This window comes from Herpailurus yagouaroundi, unplaced genomic scaffold (genome assembly GCF_014898765.1).
Source record: "Herpailurus yagouaroundi ecotype Mexico unplaced genomic scaffold, PumYag 141, whole genome shotgun sequence".
Lineage (NCBI taxonomy): Eukaryota > Metazoa > Chordata > Mammalia > Carnivora > Felidae > Herpailurus > Herpailurus yagouaroundi.
In genome coordinates this window covers 49,848,177-49,869,334 of record NW_024412396.1, presented here as the reverse complement: position 1 = coordinate 49,869,334, position 21,158 = coordinate 49,848,177, and the positions used below count along the sequence as shown (strand labels likewise).

Below are 21,158 nucleotides of genomic sequence, written 5' to 3'. Positions count from 1 at the left end.
CCTCTCTGGAAACTGAGTGTCCCCTGCTGGTGCAAAGCAAGAACATACTCGTCAAACTCAAAAGTAGGGTGGACCTTTTGGGGCAAAATGCTGGGCCCAACTACAATTTTTTTCTAAACATCTCAATATTTTGCCCAGGTGTGAGAAAATAATGACAGTTTTCCTGTGTTAATAAAACAACAACAAGGACACCTGGAAATTATGACTCTAAAAAGAAACTATTTCTGGTCTTTTTTCTTAAGTTTAAAAAGGTCAAGAATTAACACAAAATATTTACTTCACAAAACAGTCTTGTGAAATGAATTTAATCTTTATGTCGCCTAAGCATTAATTCGAGGCCCAAAACAAGTGTTACGGGATAAGACCCTTCTTTTCTAACGAGGAAGCCAATTATATCTGCTGCCAGGGCTGTCTCTTTAGGAAAAATTACGGTTTTCCTTGTTGAGCCTCGAAGTAAAATGGCCTAGTGATCTCATCCCAAACTGCTTATCTTCAGTAACATCTACATAAAACACACGTGACTCAAAATTACTAGAGGCTGCAGATCCAGAGAAGCTACAGACTATTGCTGGATGTGGTGACACAGTTGAGCGGATTCTGAGGATTAAAAAGTAGATGAAAGCCAAGATACACAGTGAGTTAAGACACAGGAACCTGAGGGGCGCCTGGGTGGCTCACGGTTAAGCGTCCAACCTCGGCTCAGGTCATGATCTCCGGTCCGGGAGTTCGAGCCCCGCGTCGGGCTCTGGGCTGACAGCTCAGAGCCTGGAGCCTGCTTCGGATTCTGTGTCTCCCTCTCTCTGCCCCTCCCCTGCTCACACTGTCTCTCTCTCTCTCTCTCTCTCTCTCTCTCTCTCTCTCAAAATAATAAACATTTAAAAAACTTTTTTAAAAAAGATACAGGAACTTGGGCACCTGGAAGTTATGGTGCAGAGCAACGTAGCCTGGCAAGACTTGCTAAGAGCCTGACATACTGCACCGTCCTTGGGTCAAGCTTTTATATTCACCAATGCTTTTAGCTTAACTGTGACAAAGTCCTCAAAAGTCCTATTATTTGCTTCAATTCGGACTAAGTTTTTAAAAAGCTGTCTTCTAAATTATTCTGGGGGGGAAAAAAAGCATCCATTAAAAGACAGTACACACACACCCACACATACATGCACTCAGTTCCTGCTGGAGGCAAGAGAAGACAGTTATTCGATTCAGTGGATTCTGACTTCCAACACACACCCAGTAGCCAAAGCACTGGCATATCGGTAGTAAATTCTATAATAAACATTGGTATTGCTCTCATTTCATATCTGAGCCACTGAGGCCTTAAAGCTATGCCAAATTTTACCAATAGAAAGGGCTATTAATACGGTGAATGCGGGGCGCCTGAGTGGCTCAGTTGGTTGAGCATCTGACTTTGGCTCAGGTCATGATCTCGCGTTCCATGGGTTCGAGCCCCGCATCGGGCTCTGTGCTGACACCTCAGAGCCTGGAGCCTGCTTTGGATTCTTTGTCTCCCTCTCTGTCTGCCCCTCCCCCCACTCGTGTTCCAGGTCTCTCTCTCTCTCTCTCTCTCTCTCTCCTCAAAAATAAAAATAAATAGAAAAAAATACTGTGAATGCAATGTCTTGGGAGCAATATGCCAAACATGCTGGTATGATATCCTTGAGAAACAGTGGGTATACCTTGAGGTCTTTTCCCTACTCAAGAAGTTCAAATTGTGGCAGAACGTAATGAGCCCCTGAGAAGGGCACAAGAGGCACGATGGGGTGACGACAGAGGGAGGGAAGGGAGTGGAGACGCTCACGCTACACAAGGGCAGCTCAGATCATCTTAACTTACAAAATGGAAAACCCCCAGCACCTTGCTCACCTGAGCAGAAGTAAGGGTATATCTTCCCTTCTTTTTAATCTAGAGAGGATGGGGACTCAGCTTTTAAACCTGTGCTTCAAAGTAGGAGAACACACGTGCCTCTAAACACCACAGAAAACTTCCTGCCTGTGAAAATCTGATCAGAGCTAGGAGTCAGTTGGCACTCAGATGGTGGTTCAGCCCTTTACCTAAAAACTGAGAAATGTTAGTGTCCCCCTCCTCGATATTCAATATTCGTGGAACAGGAGTCCAGAACCATGGAGCTTCAGTAGCCTCCAGTGTTCCTCAGGCTCCAACTCAGACATCTCAACTTAGAAGAGGACAATGTTTATGAATGCTGTCACTGCCACCTAGAGGTGAAAGGAAGGCACGGCTCAGCCAGCTACAAGCTGGTTAACCGAGCTCACCCTCCGATTCTAGTCATAGGATGCACCAAAGAATTTAGGTACGTGATGTAATTAAAAAAGTATTCTAAAATAACAGTTTCCAGAGTACAATAGCATGTGTCAAAGTAACTAAACTTAAATAGGTAGCCTGCTTTTCCACCGTGAGATTTCCCATCTTCCAAGTGCATTTTCTAAAATACACAAACACACACAGGCCATGCTTTTTAGCTTGTCATGGCTGACCGTGGGTACAAAGCACCCCCCCCCCCCCGAACTGCTGTGCCCTATAAGGCCCCTCACATAAAAGGAACTTCACGGTAAGCGAGCTAGTAAATATATATTATACGGTGCAAATGCTAGTTTTGTGGGGGAAAGGAACACAAGCACAGCAAAGTTATGTATTTATTTTAAACAATGTAAAGGGCCTATGAAAATATTATTACTTGTAAAATTCTGTGGCTGTGGGGGAAATTTTTCAGATTATTACAACTTGAACTCAATTTTGTAAGTAAGTCACATTACCTTAAAACCTAAAAAGTACCTCAAGAGAAACAAAATAATGTATAAACAATCACTGTGAAGCATATTACTTGCTGGGGGGGGTGGGGGTGGGGGGTGGGGTGCAGCTAATGCCCCCAAAATACAAGAGGCATGAAACAGCTCAGGCCATGAGCTCTGGAGTCAGATCCATGAGTTCAAATCCCACTCCACCACCATCTGGCTGGAAGCGCTCCAAAAAGTGACCAAGCTCCCTTGTCCCAACTGCAAAACTGCATCAACTGTAAGGCTGTTGTGAGCATTGAAATGAATGTTTGGTATGTAACAGGTAATAAATGTGGGATTTTTTTTTTCTGGTTGAGTTGTAAAGAACAATGACAAATTAGCTTAATGCCCCAGGGTCACCATAACAATTGCCACTGCATGAAAATGTACAATGTGATCCTACAGCCCGGCTGGCAAAGGTGTGTGTTTACATACAGATGGTTATTCCCACCTGCGGATATACAAGTGCAGCTTAAAGTAACACGACTGATTTTCTGTAATCTGAAATCCAGCTGGGTACACTCTGTTTTTCTGAGTTGAACACAAAAGAGAGAAACAGCCTGATCTTAACACACTCTTTAATGGATTCACTCTGATAAACACCCCTCCTCCCCCAAAAGTCTCTTACCTAGCCAGCCCTTCTTCATAGAGATAGATGACAAGGGGATCGTAGGAAGTCACAAGCACATAGAGGCGCACATCAAACTTGAAATCTAGAAAAAAAATTGGGGTTCACAGGAAAAATGCAGGTCATTTGTTTTCTGTTGTAAGACGAACAAGACAATGTAACAAAGAAATATGAAAGAAAGAATAATCTCCCAACAAAACGCACACTGCCTGCAGCACACCTTGCCTTCTGAGAATAATTATATATTTCATATATGTGTGTGTATATATATGTGTGTATATATGTATACATATATATGTGTGTGTATATATATATGTGTATATATGTATACATATATATGTGTGTATATATATACACACACACACACATAAAATGTGAAAGAGAGCTTACATAGACGTACCACACGTGCTGTGGTACGTATAGCACATATATGTGCTATAAAGCATTTGCTTTTCTATTCATTTCTATTTCATTGTCAAAATAATCCCACAAGGTACAGAAGGCACCAGCCTCATCTCTGGGGCCACAGCTGCCAAGAACTTCACACTAGCTTCATAAAGGCTTACTAGAGAAGACTGTGAAAATATGTTTTAAAATTAGCAAGATCTAGCCCAGTCCAGCCAACAGCCTAATCTCAACTCACCATCTATGAGCAGGGGGTTGTTAATGTAACGGGAGACCAGGATGTTCTCTTCCAGGGAAATCTGGTTCGGCTATGGAGTAAAGACAAAGAATAAAAGGACAGAAATGCAAAGGAATCCTAATTTACAATAAGGGAGCAGAGTTCTTGACCTTTTAGAAATGATAAAATGGCAAACTAAAACTCTAAGACAAGTTTTCCTACAAGCTACCTCTATATTCAACTGGCCACATAACACTTAGAAACACTACGGATATCCAATTACAGCAGGGGTGAAAAATAAATTTACACAGCACTTGTCACATAATAAATAGAGCCATAACAGCTTTAAAGATTTATATACATGATATTAAATAGTTACATGCCAAGACAATAAAAGCTACTTAAAAAATAAATAAAAATGTGTTTTCTCCCAAGCGTAAAGGATGATGGAAATTTTAAAATACTACCATTATTCTTTTTTTTTTTTTCAAATGTTTATTTTTGAGACAGAGCGAGACAGAGCATGAACGGGGGAGGGGCAGAGAGAGAGAGGGAGACACAGAATCTGAAGCAGGCTCCAGGCTCCGAGCCGTCAGCACAGAGCCCGATGCGGGGCTTGAACTCTCAGACTGTGAGATCATGACCTGAGCCGAAGTCACACGCTTAACCGACGGAGCCACCCAGGCGCCCCTAAATACTACCATTATTCTTAAGTGAAGACTTTCATTAAGTTGCTTAGAAAACTTACAGATCTTTCCACAATGGATCCTGGCATTTGGGAAATGGGATGGATGTTTCATGGACTCATCAGTTGTAGGTCCTATGCCACTACGTATCAAGACTGAACTAGCCCTTTTAAAGAGTTTTTCCATGAAAAAAGAGTTGTTTCTACAACAAATAATCATGAGTATTTGGATACTGTATAAGGTACTTAGGATACAGTGATGAACAAAACACAATCTCTGCCCTCAGAGCCTAATCCCTACTTCTGAAGAGTTTAATATTTAGGTAAAGGGACAGCAAAATATAGAGGTTTTTCTGGTTTTTTTTTTAATGTTTGTTTATTTGTGAGAGAATGCGAACAAGGGAAGGGCAGAGAGAGGGAAACAGGATCAGAAGCAGGCTCTGCGCTGACAGCAGTGAGCCCGATGTGGGACTCAAACTCACAATCTACAAGATCATGACCTGGGCCAAGGTCGGACGCTCAACCAACTGAGCCACCCAGGAGCCCCAAAATATATAATTTGAAAGAACACAAAGCAGCATATCTGCAAGCACAAGACATGAGACTGCAAAACAGAAGTGCAGACGAGTTAGTGGGATGATCAGTCAGGGAAGGCCTTTCCTGGAAGAGTAGGTGCAGAAGTGAGTGTTGAAAGCTATTGAGCACATGGTAGAAAGGAAAGGAAGCTGCCGTGGAAAGATGGCAGGCACAAAGCTCAGGAGAAAGGACAGGAGACAGATTCACTGACCTGGGGCTAAAAGACAGACCTGGGGAATAATGAAAAGGTATGGTTAGAATATTAGGAGACCCCGCTGGCAAAGGGATTCGAACCCCCAACAAGGGTTAAGTTGGTCTGAACATGGTGGGAAGCAGGAAATTATTATGGATTCTTGATTAAGTAAATAGTAAGGTTAAAATATAGGGAATAGCACAACTCTGTGTGGGATTATATTAAGGCAGAAACACGAGCTGGAAGCCACCACAATCTATCCAGGACAAAAGGAGTCCAAAAGGGAAGTGGCTATAGTAATAACTGTAATGGTAACAGCTACGGTAGTGGCAACAGAAGTAACGATTAAAATTTGCAGAAAAAAATACAATTTAACAAATGCACTGAATGAACATTTGCTGTGTGTCTAGCGCTGTTCTAGTTTTTCACAAGTATTATTTCACTTAATCCTCCCCCAACCCTACGAGGCAGGTATATCACCATCTAAATATTACAGATGTCACACAGTGACAGAGCAGCATTTGAACTCAGGCAGTCTGCCTCGGAGGCTTAACTCTTAGGTACTATTCACATCTTTTCCCAAAGTCCTGACCTATAATACTGTCCCCCAATTTCAAAAGACTGTCTTTATAGCAGTGCATTTGCTACCCCCAAATACTACATAAAATAAGGATAACTTTGTGGCCCGTAATATCAAACATGATGAGCAACCCCAGGGTCAAGAGAAAGAGACTCCCCTCTCATTTCCCACTGTTGCTGTCCCACACTCAGAACACAACTTTCACAACCCATCTCCCTGCATCACACGGACATGGCAACAATCACTGCTGATTCATACTCATGGACTTGAGCACCCACACCATTTCCAGACTCCCTTACTTTTCGTGATCACTTTCTCACAAGTGCTATCGCCATTTGGAGTCGAGTTAGTGCGTAAGAACTGATGAATCATAGCACAAAGGAGCAAGCCTCAAGTCTGTGTTCCAAACCTAAAATAAAGTTGCAGACCTCTTCCCACTGAGTAACACCTACAGGTTGCAACAGATATCGACCACCCAACTTTCCTCTGAACCAGAGACTACCCTGGTAATCATCTTCATTCCATAACACATCTACTGTCCTTGCCCATTTCCCCTCTTCCCTCCCTCGTCATACACATTTGTCCCCTGGGTTATGCGTAACATAATCTCGCACATTATTTAGGTAACTTTACTATTTGTTCAATGGTCTGAACCTCTCATCTCTACCTGCACCAGGAATTCAACTGTAACCTCAACAAAGAAGAGAAGGGTCTGGGTATAGTTTTTTTGTGTAGTGTTACATACATTACATGAGTTGCTAAGAAGCAACTAACGAAAGCCTTTTGATATTTTCAAGCCTGTTTCCTTTTCATCCATCCCCAACTGACTCATTTCAAATGAGTTCAAGTCCAAGCTCCAAAGTATGCTAAAGCAAGATCTAAAGTGTTGGGAAAGTTGGAAATACATCCATTTTTCTAAATGGACTTTAAGACTAAATCTCATGGTATCTGTTAAGTTGTTGTAAGGTAGAGTGGTACAGTGGTTAAGAGTGTTATGCTCTGGAATCAGCTAGACCTGAATTATAATCTTGACTCTACCACTTACCAAGGAAATAACAGTAACTACCTCATGGGGTTCTTCTAAAGACTACCTGGGTCTATATTTGGAAGGCACAGGGGTAGGCACACATTAAATGCTCAAGAAATATCAGTTACTACTCTTAGTGCAAACTCCGTAGCGCCTCTAGGGTTCTACGAAGTTCCACAACCCAACAGCCTGCATCATCATCATAGCACTCCACACGCCCTTCCGCTCAGAGCCGTGCACCGAGTTATAACGAAGATACGTTAGCTTAGTATCAGTGTTAGCATTAAGAGATAATCCCTACTCCTCAAAAGGTTTTAAGGAGCAGCAGCACCTGGCACACAGCAAGGACTCCCTAAATATTTCTTGAACAATGAAGAAAAAAATAAGAGAGCACTTAAGATAACAACATATAAACAAATAGAAACAAGAGAGCTATACAGAATTATATTCACAGAGTAAATAGAGTAAACCAAATACTCCCCTGCTACTTCAAAATCTCAAAGAAAACATTAATATGAGATAATGTGTGAGGCAAGAATGACAAAGAAGAATGATCTGACTTCCATTATCAAAGTCACACCTTAATCAGAAAATGCCAGCGCTTTCCCTCCTCGACTTGAATATACTAAATTGGGAAAATACGGCACTTAGTCACGGAGGGAGATGGAGCAAACAGAGCTCTGCTCCTCTGGGCTGTATTTCTAGAGTTAATAGAGCACATCATAAGAGAGGAAGGTAGCTGACTGGCCAAGATAACTTCCGTCTGCAGGAGCTCATACTTCTCTCTTCAGTATTTCATAAAAGTAACGCTTTTTCGGGGCGCCTGGGTGGCGCAGTCGGTTAAGCGTCCGACTTCAGCCAGGTCACGATCTCCCGGTCGGTGAGTTCGAGCCCCGCATCGGGCTCTGGGCTGATGGCTCAGAGCCTGGAGCCTGTTTCCGATTCTGTGTCTCCCTCTCTCTCTGCCCCTCCCCCGTTCATGCTCTGTCTCTCTCTGTCCCAAAAATAAATAAACGTTGAAAAAAAAAATTAAAAAAAAAAAAAAAAAGTAACGCTTTTTCTATCCTTTATCCTGTTCTTGTAATGGTAAAAGTTGCTGTTTGCAGATATTTTCCAAAAGGTTATGACTATTATTGGGAATTTTTAGTGAGAGCCCCTCTCCAGTGGGGAAGACAGGGAAAGGTATTTTTATTTGGCCTTCACACCTAACTCCACCCACCCCCCAAGTCCCGCACCCGCTCACTTCAGTTCAGCTCACAGACCCTCTCTGCCTGAGCACTCCGGCCCCCTCCCCCTCAAATCTGAAAGGAAAGCAGGCAGCAGCCTTGGAAAGAGTTACTTCATCCAGTTGGCTAATGGGTCACATATTCCATGGGAAAAGATCCAGGTATGGAAAAGGGGATGGTGAGGCCTTGTGCATAAGCAGAGAGAGAAGAGTATTAACTACATGGTTTGTAGGCCTGCGTGAAAGGTGATAAAATTCCAGTTTGGGGAGTGAAATGGGAATATTTTCCCATTATGTCCACATGTTGCCAGCCCCCACCCCCCCCCCCAACCCGTGCCTGCTGGCATCTTCCCAGGCTTCTGTCTGGCACCTCCACCAAATGCCTCAAAGAATCAGACTCATTCCAAAGCCTCACTGAGGAGGAGGAGGGAGGCAAAGGGTCCTGCCAAGTACTTTGATCTACGCAGGGGGTCTCTAGGGATTCAGCCCAGGGAGAGGTGGGAGGAAGAAGGAGAGCCTGCCAAATGCATTCTCTAAAGACTTGTCACCCTCCTTAGGAGACTCCATCCAGGGAAGAGTCAGGGCACGGGGTTCTCAGCCCCACTGAGGAAAGTTTAACTTTTCTATCCTTTATGATGTTGGTTTCAAAATAACAAATCACTAGGGCAAAAGAGCATTCCAAAAGAAAAAAAAAAGCCCCAGATGAGCTGGAAATAGATCCTATTCTTTTTGACTCATGTCTAAGAAAATAAAAAGCAAACTTGTACCACAGTTGACTTTCAATAGCAATTCCATTTGGCAGCTAAAACCCAAACCCAAACCGGTGCCGTCTATGAGATTCAAACAACACTGGAGCCCCTGGCGCGGAGCTGAAGGAAAAGCTGTCCGACAGGAGCCTTCGCGCCAAGGTCAGAACAGAAACGAGAAAAGAGAGATCCAAAGCATGTGACCAGGGCCTTCTGTCACAAGACACTCCAGGGAAAAGGGCCTCCAGAGTGACCCGGGGCCAGGTAACAGCACTTGTAGCCTGGGGCTCAGGCCAGCGTAGCTGCTGTACCAGAACCAGATCCTGTTTTTCTGTAGCACGTAAGATCTGCTATTATTGCTATTACTGCTCAGTTTTCAGTCCAGACTGAATTTAAGGACTTTTCAATGTGAAAGACCTCTCAGAAAGTTAGTTTCTGCGCGTGTAGGAAATAGCTCAGACCATGTAAAAAGAGAATTGGGGAATTTAAAACAGAGTACTTGACCTCCCCCCTGCCCCCCCCAACACACTCCCTTTCTTCCCTTCCAGAGTCCCACTGGAAGGACAGTGAAGAGGTTTTTAAAAGAATGAAATAATAACAAAGCTAGAAAACATTTAAAGGAGCCAATAAGAGACCAAAAGTTTAAGGAAACCCTGGAAGATAGAAAGCAGATGGGATCAGGTTGAGAAAACAGAGCAGAAGAAGGAAAATAACAGAGGTGAGGGTGATCTCAAGGAGCCTCTGAGAAATTCCAAGCTGGCAGTGAACAAACATGGCCCAGGAGTGGGCCGAGGAACAAGAACCAGGTAATTAATTCTTAATTAAGTGAGTGGCCCTCCTCCAACACCCAAAGCTTGGCCCTCAGAATAGAACCTAACGATGATACTCTGGGGAGGACGTCTTGTTGTCAGTAGAGAGATCTGACAGAGGAGTGGAATTTGAGGCCACTCTATCCCTACAACAGACACAGAGGAAAAGACAGGAAAGGTAGTGCTGACCAGAGGGGAAATCACCAAAATCTTCCTCTGTATTCAGAATAAGGCCTGCTCTATTTTGGCAGGGGTGGACAGAAAGAAACACACTCCTCACTCCCATCCACTCCCAGCCTGTGAGTCAACACAGTTTGCCCTTGCACAAAACTGAGTTAGCCTCCTGTCCAGGGAGAAACTACTAGGGAATTACTCCTACAGGACAGTACGGGAAACCTAGGTCAGCTGTCAATTTCAATCGGTCTAGTCTTTTGTTCACAAATACAACTCAACATCTAAGGTCACTGAAACTGAGAAAGCCCAACAGCATGGGGGGGAGAAGGCAATCCCAAGAAAATACACAAAACAGAAGAGAACTTTTAAAAAACTTTCAACTGATACTCTTACTAAGGCCAACTGGCAAACTGTATCCATTAATCCATTAAGCAACTACAGGCTGTTATTAAAGAAAACAAAAAGGCAAATCAGAAAAAAAGTTTCTACAAACTATGATAGCCAATACATAAATACAGTAGATGAAATGAACATTAAAATACATAAAGCTCAAACTGGTGATCCAGAAAGATCAAGATGGGGGAGAATCAAGAATTTAAAATCAGAGACAAGTTGACAAAAAAGAAAGACGAAGAATGCCTCAAAAAAGAGTTCTAGTAGCAGAGACAAAGATAAAAAAAATGGATAATTTCTCCTGAAACAAAGAAAAACACTAGTTTCCAGACTAAAAGGGTTGACCAAATGTCCAGAAGTAAGAATGAGAAAAGACCCAGAATGAAATGCTGGTGAAATTTCAGAATTCAATGCTGTGAAGTTTCTACTCAGTTTAATTAAGTTTTTTATTCAACTTAAAGATAAAGCAGAGAAATGAAATCACAGTTATTGAAGATAACATAATTGTATAAACCCTGAAATATAAAAGGTAGTCAGTAATGGAATGTGGAAGGGAGGGTAGATGGCAATGTGAGGGTGAAGCATATCAAAATGGGAATTAAACACATTGTAAAGAAAAGAAACATAAATCAACTATATTAGGTTAAAAACTACCGTTAGAAGTCTAGGAAGTGAGGGGCGCCTGGGTGGCTCAGTCGATTGAGCATCAGACTTCGGCTCACGTCATGATCTCACAGCGAGTTCAAGCCCCGCGTCGGGCTCTATGCTGACAGCTCAGAGCCTGGAGCCTGCTTTAGATTGTGTGTCTCCCTCTCTCTCTGCCTCTTCCCGCTCTCATGCTATGTCTCTCTCTCTCTCTCTCTCAAAAATAAATAAACTTTAAAAAAAAAAAAAAGTCTAGGAAGTGAGGCTGGGGTTGACATTTTATTTACTCTGTATACGTACTCGACTCAACAAACAACTTTGAATGAGGATTTGGCAAAGAATCAAGATACTGATGACTTTTGAAAAACAGAAGAGGATAAGGCAGAAGGAGGAGGAGAGAGGGAGATACAGAAATAGCGTCAAGAATTCCATACCACACCAAGGTTAATTTCCTCGATGACCTTGAGGGCAGGAACCCACAGTTCTGTTCACAAGAGAAACCAAATGTGTGTCCTACCAATGAATGCTTAGTGCTGAGGAATTAATATGACAATATGCTAAAAGTAGAAAAGGAACCTCTTTTCTGCTGACCCCAAAGGCTGCTCTTCCTCAACATGTGATCAAGTGACTTTTTAGCCATAAGGTAACTGTTGGCACAGGAAGAGGTTACTGACAGTAAGGTGAATAGTAGCCAACTCACACCCAACCTCACCTCACACTTCTGAATGCAGATTTCAGAAAGGAACACCTGCTCTCAATGAAAAAAAAAATCGTATCAGGAGGAGGGTGAAGCAGGGAAAAGCCAATAAGAAGAGAGGGTGCCAGGGCACCTGCCTGGATCAGTCGGTGGAGCGTGTGACTCTCAATCTGGTAGTTGTGAGTTCAAGCCCCATGTTTGGGTATGGACCTTACTTTAAAAAAAAAAAAAAAAGGGGGGGGGCCTGGGTGGCTCAGTCGGTGGAGCGTCCGACTTCGGCTCAGGTCATGATCTCACGGTCCGTGAGTTCGAGCCCCGCGTCGGGCTCTCTGCTGACAGCTCAGAGCCTGGAGCCTGCTTCGGGTTCTGTGTCTCCCTCTCTCTCGGACCCTCCCCCGTTCATGCTCTCTTTCTGTCTCAAAAATAAACAAACAAACAAACAAACATAAATAAATAAATAAAAATAAAAATAAAAAAAGCAGCAGCAGCAGAGGGTGCCACCTGCTGCATACTTACATTGTTGATCAGGTAGACGCCCCGCCCCCTAGAAGAGGCCACTGGTTTTACTATCCAAGGTCCCCGGTCCTTTGAGTATGAATCTGCTCAAAATATTGGGAGATTAAAAGGGAGAGAGAGAAACAAAGAGAAAGAAAGGACAAGAGTTTGTCATCTTAAATTTCAACAATGGTTAACTAGATACCCGAAGCATTCTCCAGGTTTGTAAGTGAAGGGCAGCACAGCTAAAATAACCTGTATTTCTAAACTAGCTTCAAAATGCACACAAAAACAGAGCAGGGGTGGGGAGGGAAAAGGAGGAGGAGGAGGAGGCGGCAAAATTACATATTTCTTCCACCATTTCCCCTTTTTTTTTTTTTTTAATTTTTTTTTTTCAACGTTTATTTATTTTTGGGACAGAGAGAGACAGAGCATGAACGGGGGAGGGGCAGAGAGAGAGGGAGACACAGAATCGGAAACAGGCTCCAGGCTCTGAGCCATCAGCCCAGAGCCCGACGCGGGGCTCGAACTCACGGACCGTGAGATCGTGACCTGGCTGAAGTCGGACGCTTAACCGACTGAGCCACCCAGGCGCCCCATTTCCCCTCTTTCTTGAATGAGAGAGTGAAAGCAAAGTAAGGCAACTATGTGATGTTGGTTTATCACTGTCACAAAACAGCCTTCACGAATCTTGAGATTCTCGCCTCCATTAACCCAAGTCCAGAAGCTCACACTGCAGAGTGCCAATATGAGTCAAACACTACGTCGCCTGAAATGACTAATTTCCTTAAGTGATCTCTCTTAGCTTGTAAGAAAAAAAAATCATCTTAAATCAAACCATGTGCAAGCGGCACAGGAGGACAATAATTTACAAGTGATTAAAAGGTGCCCTTTACCTTTTTATATACACAATATAGTGATTCAACATTTATATACGTAATGAAGTAACACAATGGGGGTAGTTACCCTGTGTCACCACACACGGTTATTGCAATTATTATTGACCATATTCCTACAGTGTACTTTTCATCCCTGTGACTTATTTACTTTAAAACTGGAAGCCTGTGCACCTGTGAATCCCCTACACCCGTTTCGCCCACCCTTCCCACCCACCTCCCCTCTGGCAGCCACCAGTTTGTTCTCCACACTGATGAGTCTTTTTCTGTTTTTTTTGTTTAAGATCCCACATATAAGTGAAATCATATGGTGTTTGTCTTTCTCTGTCTAATTTATTTCATGTAATACAATACCTTCTAGGTCCATCCATGTTGTCACGAATGGCAAGATTTCATTCTTTCTTTGCCTGAGTAATATTCCATTGTGCACGTGTATCATATCTTTATCTGTCATCTGTGGATGGACACTTAGGCTGCCTCCATATTTTGGCTATTGTAAATAATGAAGCAATAAACACAGAAGTGCGTATATCTTTTTGAATTAGTGCTCTCATTTTCTCCTGTAAATGCTGAGAAGCAGAATTGCCGGGTCATATGATATTTCTATTTGAATTTTTTCAGGAACCGCCACGCCAATTTTCAAAGCAGCTGCACCAACTTACATTCCCACCAACCATGCACACGAGCTCCCTTTTCTCCACGTCCTTGCCAATACTTGCTATTTCTTGTCTTTTTAACACTAGCCATTCTGACAGGTGTGAGGCGACATTTCCTTGTGGTTTTGATTTGCATTTTCCTGATGATGAGTGATGCTGAGCATCTTTCCACGTGTCTGTTCTTGATTTAACCCTCTCCTGTCTCCTCTGGGACCCCATTCCTTAGCTCCTATCTTCAAGCTCTCTCTCCTCTCTGGGTGCTTCTTCTCTTTTCCTCTCCCTATGATCACATCTACCTCCATACATGCGATTTCCAGAATCTATTGCCAGAACTCAACTCTGCCTTTACAACTGCCTGCACATCACCGCATGGAAGCCTCTAGGCATCTCAAATCCACACTTGCTCCCAAATTTCACACTCCTCATCCCTTTTAATAGCTCTTCTTTTACAGTTTTGGTTACACTCCCTGGTTAAAAACATGCTTCTTAGCAGGGCGCCTGGGTGGCTCAGTCAGTTAAGCGGCTGACTTCAGCTCAGGTCATGATCTCATTGTCTGTGAGTTTGAGCCCCGCGTATGGCTCTGTGCTGACGGCTCGGAGCCTGGAGCCTGCTTCAGGTTCTGTGTCTCCCTCTCTCTTTGCCCCTCCCCTGCTCACACTCTGTCTCTCTCAGTTTCAAAAATGAGTAAATGTTTAAAAAAAGCAAAAAACATTTAAAAAATGTGCTGCTAAGCTTCTTAACTTCCCAGATTCACACCTCTAGAGCCATCTTTGACCCTGGCCTCACTACTTAAAGCCAGCTGGTACACCCTGTTTATTCTATCGCTCTTTCCACTCCCTCTTTTCCATTCCAGCTACCTGGTTCGGTTCAACTGCACTTCTGCTCTGGATTGCTGCAATAACCTTCCAAGTGACCACTGTGTTCCTCCCCTTGCTCCCTCCAATTCGTTTCACACAATTATTTTTCTAAAGGCTAACCTGCGTTCCTTTCCTTCTCAAAAATCTCCTATTGCTCACACTCGAGGGGGCAATGGAGGGCAGGAACATAAGCCATGGAGAAAATGGAATTTCTGGGCTATCATATGGCAGGTGGACACCAAAGGAAGAGAAGAACTTAAAATAGCCTTTATGGAGAAGAGGAATGTCTTTCTGAAAGAAGTGGTACAAGTGGGTGTGTTTCTCCCCTAATATGTAGCCTTAGCAACGCAACTAACCCAACGATGTTGGATCTCCCCCAAATGACTTTTAGCTTAGAGGTCATGGACTCTGGACAACTGGCAAAGAATGAATGGCATCCTGGCAAGACTGAAATCAAGACGACTCCTCTTGACAATCATGTCTTCCCTCTCCCCCCTTTTCCACAAACATGGTGGGTCCCTGCTGTGGTCTTTGGTGATGACATCATTAAGTGATTTGTTTGGGGGACTGAAGAAAACCATTTGCCTACAGTAACTGTCCTGGGGCTAAACATGGTGGCTCTGAGTTACGGCTGTATTAATTCTGTGTGTTCTATTGACCTTCTGAATTCATTTTTGTTAAAAAGTAGAGCACATACGAGTTTGAATAATACGCTAAAGAAGCAATCCTACTGAAAGACAGGTCACGCTTGAACTGATGGAGGAATCCTAACTCTATCCAGTCATCTGAATGAGCATCCCCACCCCTGAACCTGCCTCCAAAGGGAAACAACAGGATAAGAAATAGCAGAGAGAGGACAAAGGGAATTTTCATTTCAGATTCCTGTAGACTTTAATAGGGAATTATTGTACACTTTAACAGGAGCAGTTTTCACACCTGGGCCATGTTGCTAACATGTTAGTTGAAGTATTTTTTATGCTATCGTGTTGGCTTATCGCATGATCTTTTATTATGTAACAATACATCTCAACGTCACTTGAAAAAGGGAATAACATTGAACACTTATTCAACACCTATCAGGTGCCATTCCAAGTGCTTTCCATGTATTAACCTATTTAAACATCCCAACAACACTATAAGGTCAGTACTAGTAATAAGCCCACTTTACAGAGGAGGAAGCTAAGGCACAGAGCAGTTTAAGTTATGTGGCTAAAGTCACATAATAAAAATTCTAAGCTGTAAGTTTTCGGCTTTGAGTCCAACAGAGCTCTTCTGACCCATTCCAGAGCCTTCTGTGGGCAAACACTGAACCGTCAAGTGTCCCCGCTGGAATAGGTGCTATCAGAGAAACGGCCTCACCAGGGTGGAAGCAGGAGATCCTGATGACGGAAGTCCCAGAGGATGAACCCCGCACTGGGCAAACCAGACTGTTAAGTCTTACAGGTTAAGAAAATCAAGGGTCAGGAAGTCTAGAGAGAACTTTCTCTTCTTCTCTCCATGCTTCCTCTACCCATAAGACAGGAAGAGTCTCTCTCTTGGACTTACCGAGAAGAAAGATATCTATGTGTCTGCCCTCCCCTCGTGTCCTCCTTGATCCTCTCTCACCGGTGTTACCGGGAAGTGGACACTGTGGGCACACTGCCCAGTGTCTTTATGCAACAAGGCCCGGTGGTGAAGAGTGCGGCCTCTAAAACCAAACCACGAAGTGTGAACCTGACGGCACCGTTTGCAACCTGCATGACTTTCAGAAAGCTCCCGACCTCTCCGTGCCTGCCTTCATCTCTTCATCTGTAAACCTGGCATAACAGCGGTGCCTACCTCACAGTAGAAATGCCACTTGGAAGAGGGCTTTACAGAAAGGAAACACTCGTTTCGTACTGGCTCATATTACAACTACTGTGCAGACTCTCACAAAAGACCTGCCTCACACCTTCTCTGTACTCGCACCTCTTCTGTGCACCAAGCCTACTGACTCGGGCTCTGTCCCCAGGGAGGAAAGCCTGAAACAGCCCATTTCACCTGCTGGAACCTGGGAAGACCATTCACTTCGAGGCAAAAGTAGTAAGGAGCCCACTGGGAATGGGCTGCAGGCCACAGGTCCCCATCTAGCTTTACCAACCACACAGCTGACATTTGGTTCCCCATTTGGCTAACACATGTATTCTTCAATTCTCCTGAACTCCAGCAAGACTGTGACTAACTGGTACCTCTAAACCCTCACACTAAAAAAATGCACGATCGCTGAACCTCAAAGGACATTAAGTCACACAAGTCCAGACGTTAAGGTGACGGGAATATTCCCCTAAATGGCAAGAGGAAAACAGACACTCAAAAGGAAGCATATATAGTTCAAATCCAGAAGCACATACTTTCTCACATAGGCACGAAGTCTTGCCAATAAAGAGACTTTTTGTACCTGACAGGGGCATGTGTGCAGGGCACCAATGTGTCCTTCCAGAAATGACAGTGACAAGCTTACTAAAAATACGCATACAGGTACATAATCAGAATAAAAAAAGTCTTAAGATTATTTCCCTAACTGTTTTAGTAAAGAAACACAACTTTTTAAGGATGTGAAAAGCCCTCATTAGTTACTGACTCGAGGTAAGTCTGCCCCAAGTTCAGGGGCCAAGGATCGGGGCCTTCCCAGCCAGGCACTTACTACAGAATTCCGCATACTCAGCTGGCAGGAGAAAGGTCTGAGGGAGGATGTGAAAAGCCTTGAATCCATGCGTATGCTGCATTCGAATGATGTTTTTGTACAGTCGGTCCTTCCGGGTTAGTTCATATGACCTAAAAATCGTAAAAGTTTTTCCATTTCAGTCATCTGTGACTCAAAGGTTTTCCCGTGTTATCACATACTAAAGAGTTTATAGTTCACAGTTCAGAAGTAGTCATTGAGGACAGTATTACATCTCAAATCACTTTGTCACCTCCAAAGATTTATTAATCATTTTCATAAAATGGATTTCTCTGGTCAGATTTATTCATCAAGGTATAATTTGCATACAGTAAAATCTGCCCTTTTTAAGAAGTGTATAATTCTTTTTTTTTTGTTTGTTTGTTTGTTTATTTTTGAGATAGAGACAAGAGTGTGAGTGGGGGAGGAGCAGAGAGAGGGAGACACAGAATCTGAAGCAGGCCCCGGGGTCTGAGCTGTCAGCACAGAGCCCAATGCGGGGCTCGAACTCATGAACCACGAGATCATGACCTGAGCTAAAGTCGAACGCTTACTGACTGAACCACCCAGGTACCCCAAGAAGTGTATAATTCTAAGAGTTTGAACAAACAAATGCAATTATGTAACCACCACCACAAACAATTCCAACATCCCAAAAAGTCACCCCAAGTACCTCTGTAGTGACTCCAAGAGCCTTCCAATCACCTCCAGGCCCTGGCAAGCATTCATCTGTTTTCTGTCCCTATAATTTTGCCCTTTTTCGGAAAGCCAAGGACATGGAATGATATAGTACGCGTCCTTCTGAGACTGGCTTCTTTCGCTGCGACTGGCAACAACTGAGACGTATCCTTGTGGCTGCATGCATCAGAATTTCATTCCTTTTTATGACTCGGTAGTAATCTACCGCTTGGATGTACCACAGTTTCTTTATCCATTCACTAGCTGAAGGACATGAGAGCCATTTCCAGTTTTTGAAGATACGGATAAAGTCCCTACAAGCATTTAAGTACGGACTTTTGTAAGAATGTAAGCTTTTGCGTGGACGTAAGTTTTCACCTCTCTAGGAATGAGATGGCCGGGTTTAATAAGAGTGTTTGGTAAGTTCTATTAGCTGTCTATTGCTGCATAATAAAATTACCTCCAATACCTTACAGCCGAAAACCGTAAGAAAAATTTCTGTGGGTCAGGAGTGTGAGGGGAGCAGGACTGGGCAGTTCTGTCCGGGGCTCCCTCATGAGATGTCAATCACGATGTTGACCAGAGCTACAGCCATCAGGCGGGACTAGGGCTGAAGGACCCACTTTACAAACAGCTCTCTCACATGGAACTGGTTGTTGGCAGGAAGCCTCGGTTCCTCCCCATGTGAACTTTTCTGTAAGGCTAATAGAGTGTCTTTGTGACATGGCAGCTGGTTCCTCCTACATCAGGTGATGTGAGAGGGAAAGGGACAAGAACAAAGCTGCAATGACTTTAATGACCTAGTCTCAGAAGTGACACCATGTCACTTCTGCCACAAAGTGCTCATTAGAAGTTACAAAGTCCAGGGGCGCCTGCGTGGCTCAGTCAGTTAAGTAAGCATCTGACTCTTGGTTCCAGCTCTGGTCATGATCTCACGGTCCGTAAGCTCAAGCCCTGCATCGGGGTCCGCACTAACAGTGCAGAGCCTGCTTGGGATTCTCTCTCTCTCTCTCTCTCTGCCCCTCCCCCCCACCTTGAAAATAAATCAACTTAAAAATAAAAACAAGAAGTTACAAAGTCCAGCTCACACCCAAGAACAGAAAAATTAGCTCAACCATTTGAAGGCAAGGTCAAGGAATTTGCGGACACGTTTTAAAACCAACACGTGTGTATGTATTTAACTTTATAAGAAACTGCCAGACTGTTCTCCAAAGTGGCTGTACTGTTTTGCCTTTCCCACTGGCAAAGTTTCAGTGTTGCAGTTGCGCTGTATTCTGACAAGCACTTGGTGTTGTCTGGTGTTTTTTCTTTGTTTTTAGCCATTCCAATAGGCAGTTAGTAGTACCTCGTGTGTGTGTGGTTTTTTTAAGTTTGTTTATTTCTGAGAGACAGCGAGTATAAGCGGGGAGGGGCAGAGAGAGAGGAAGAGAGAGAGAGAATTCTAGGCAGGCTCCGTACTGTCAGAGCAGAGCCCAATGTGAAGCTTCAACCCACAAACCGTGAGATCATTACCTGAACTGAAATCAAGAGTCGGATGCTTAACCGACTGAGCCACCCAGGTGCCCCACCTTGTGTGGTTTTAACTCACGTTCCATTAGTGACTACTGATGAGGAACATCTTTTCATGTCTATCTTCCTTGGTGAGTATCTGTTCAAATATTTTTAGCCCATTTAAAAAAAAAAACAGCCTGTTTATTATTGAGTTTTCAGTTTATTATACATTCTTAGATACGAATTCTGTATCAGATATATGTTTTGCAAATATTTTCTCCCAGTTTGTGGCTTACCTTTTTTTCATTTTCTTAACAGTGTCTCTCAAAGAGCAGACATTTTAAATTTTCAGGAAGCCCACTTTATCAACATTTTTCTCTTATGGATTGTGCATTTACTGTTAGAGCTAAGAAATCTTTACTGAATCCAAGCGCACGAAGATTTTCTCCTGTGTTTTATTCTAGAAGTTTTACTGTTTTAGCTTTTACATTTAAATCTGATTCTTTTTGCCAAATGGTTTTGATGAGATTTATGAGTATTAAATTTATTCTAACATACTTTAAATATAAATAAACAAAAAAAGACTGTGTTCTAAGTTCGACTTTTGATAAATATATTCAAATTTTCAGGGTCCAGAAGCCAAATGCATCAAATAAATTCTAGCTTCATAAAGCTTCATCAGCCGCCTGTGAATATTCACTGCTAAAAATCATTATGAAACATTTTAGGTGTTTTATGTTAATTGAATCCTAATTCTTTAATAGTACAAAAAAAATCTAGATTACCCAAATAATGAAAAAACACTAGTAACCAATTAACAAGTACCAAACCCAAAGCATTCTGGGAATTTTTACACAAAGATACCTAGAAGGTGTGACCTTCTGAGAAACATGGCCTGAAAAAAGGACTTTCATGACTTGAAAATAGGACCGTTGAGGAAAACAGAAGATGTGGCTACCTTTCCCACATTTATAGGCCTAATGCCACAGCAGTAACTGTCCAGCCTCTTCTATAACTACACGGAACTTGCATCACCATTAGTAAAACAAGTACCTGCAGGTCGGATAGGTTTCTCCTAAACAGTGACCAAGATAGACCTTAATGTTAGACTACAATGATCCTATTGTAGTAAAGTACCAGATCACTAGGTTAAGAATCCCACTGACAACTTAGTTTACATCATTAAAAGATGGATGTGCAAGAGATAAAATTTTAAAGAAAAGCAAGGAAATGATCACCACAAACTTCAGGCAATAATTGCCACCTATCAGGAAGTATATTCCAGAGCACTTCAGGTAGCCTCAACTGGACTCACGAGTTCCACTACTGGCTTCCACTCATGGTTTGCTCCACCGTTTAAAAACCATCCAAGAATCTTTACTATAACCACTAAAACTTAATGTTTCTCAGTTCAAATTTTTCAATATAATTTCTTAAAATCAAAGGGGACTTTGCCAAGTCCAGGTATCACAAACACTTCTTTCTTACCCATCATCCTCTTCATAAATGTAAAGCAGAGGTCCTTAAATTTTAGATAAGAATCATCCAGAAAGTTTCTTTAAAATTATTGTTTGTAAGTCCCACATCTCAAAATTCTGGAATAAAGTCTAGG

At 42.9% G+C, this 21,158-nt stretch overlaps 1 protein-coding gene across 18 annotated transcripts in view; it reads right to left on the bottom strand.

The window, feature by feature from the left end:
* The window catches only part of TTLL5 (tubulin tyrosine ligase like 5), a 284,194-nt gene that overhangs the window by 238,756 nt on the left and 24,280 nt on the right, over positions 1 to 21,158 (bottom strand). For all 18 annotated transcript variants that reach the window (XM_040477756.1, XM_040477758.1, XM_040477763.1 and 15 more), the window contains 4 exons: positions 17,360 to 17,490; positions 12,309 to 12,391; positions 4,064 to 4,133; positions 3,421 to 3,505 (listed from right to left, as the gene is read on the bottom strand). In XM_040477756.1, the coding sequence (XP_040333690.1) occupies positions 3,421 to 3,505; positions 4,064 to 4,133; positions 12,309 to 12,391; positions 17,360 to 17,490 (369 nt within the window). The remainder of the gene's footprint in view (positions 1 to 3,420; positions 3,506 to 4,063; positions 4,134 to 12,308; positions 12,392 to 17,359; positions 17,491 to 21,158) is intronic.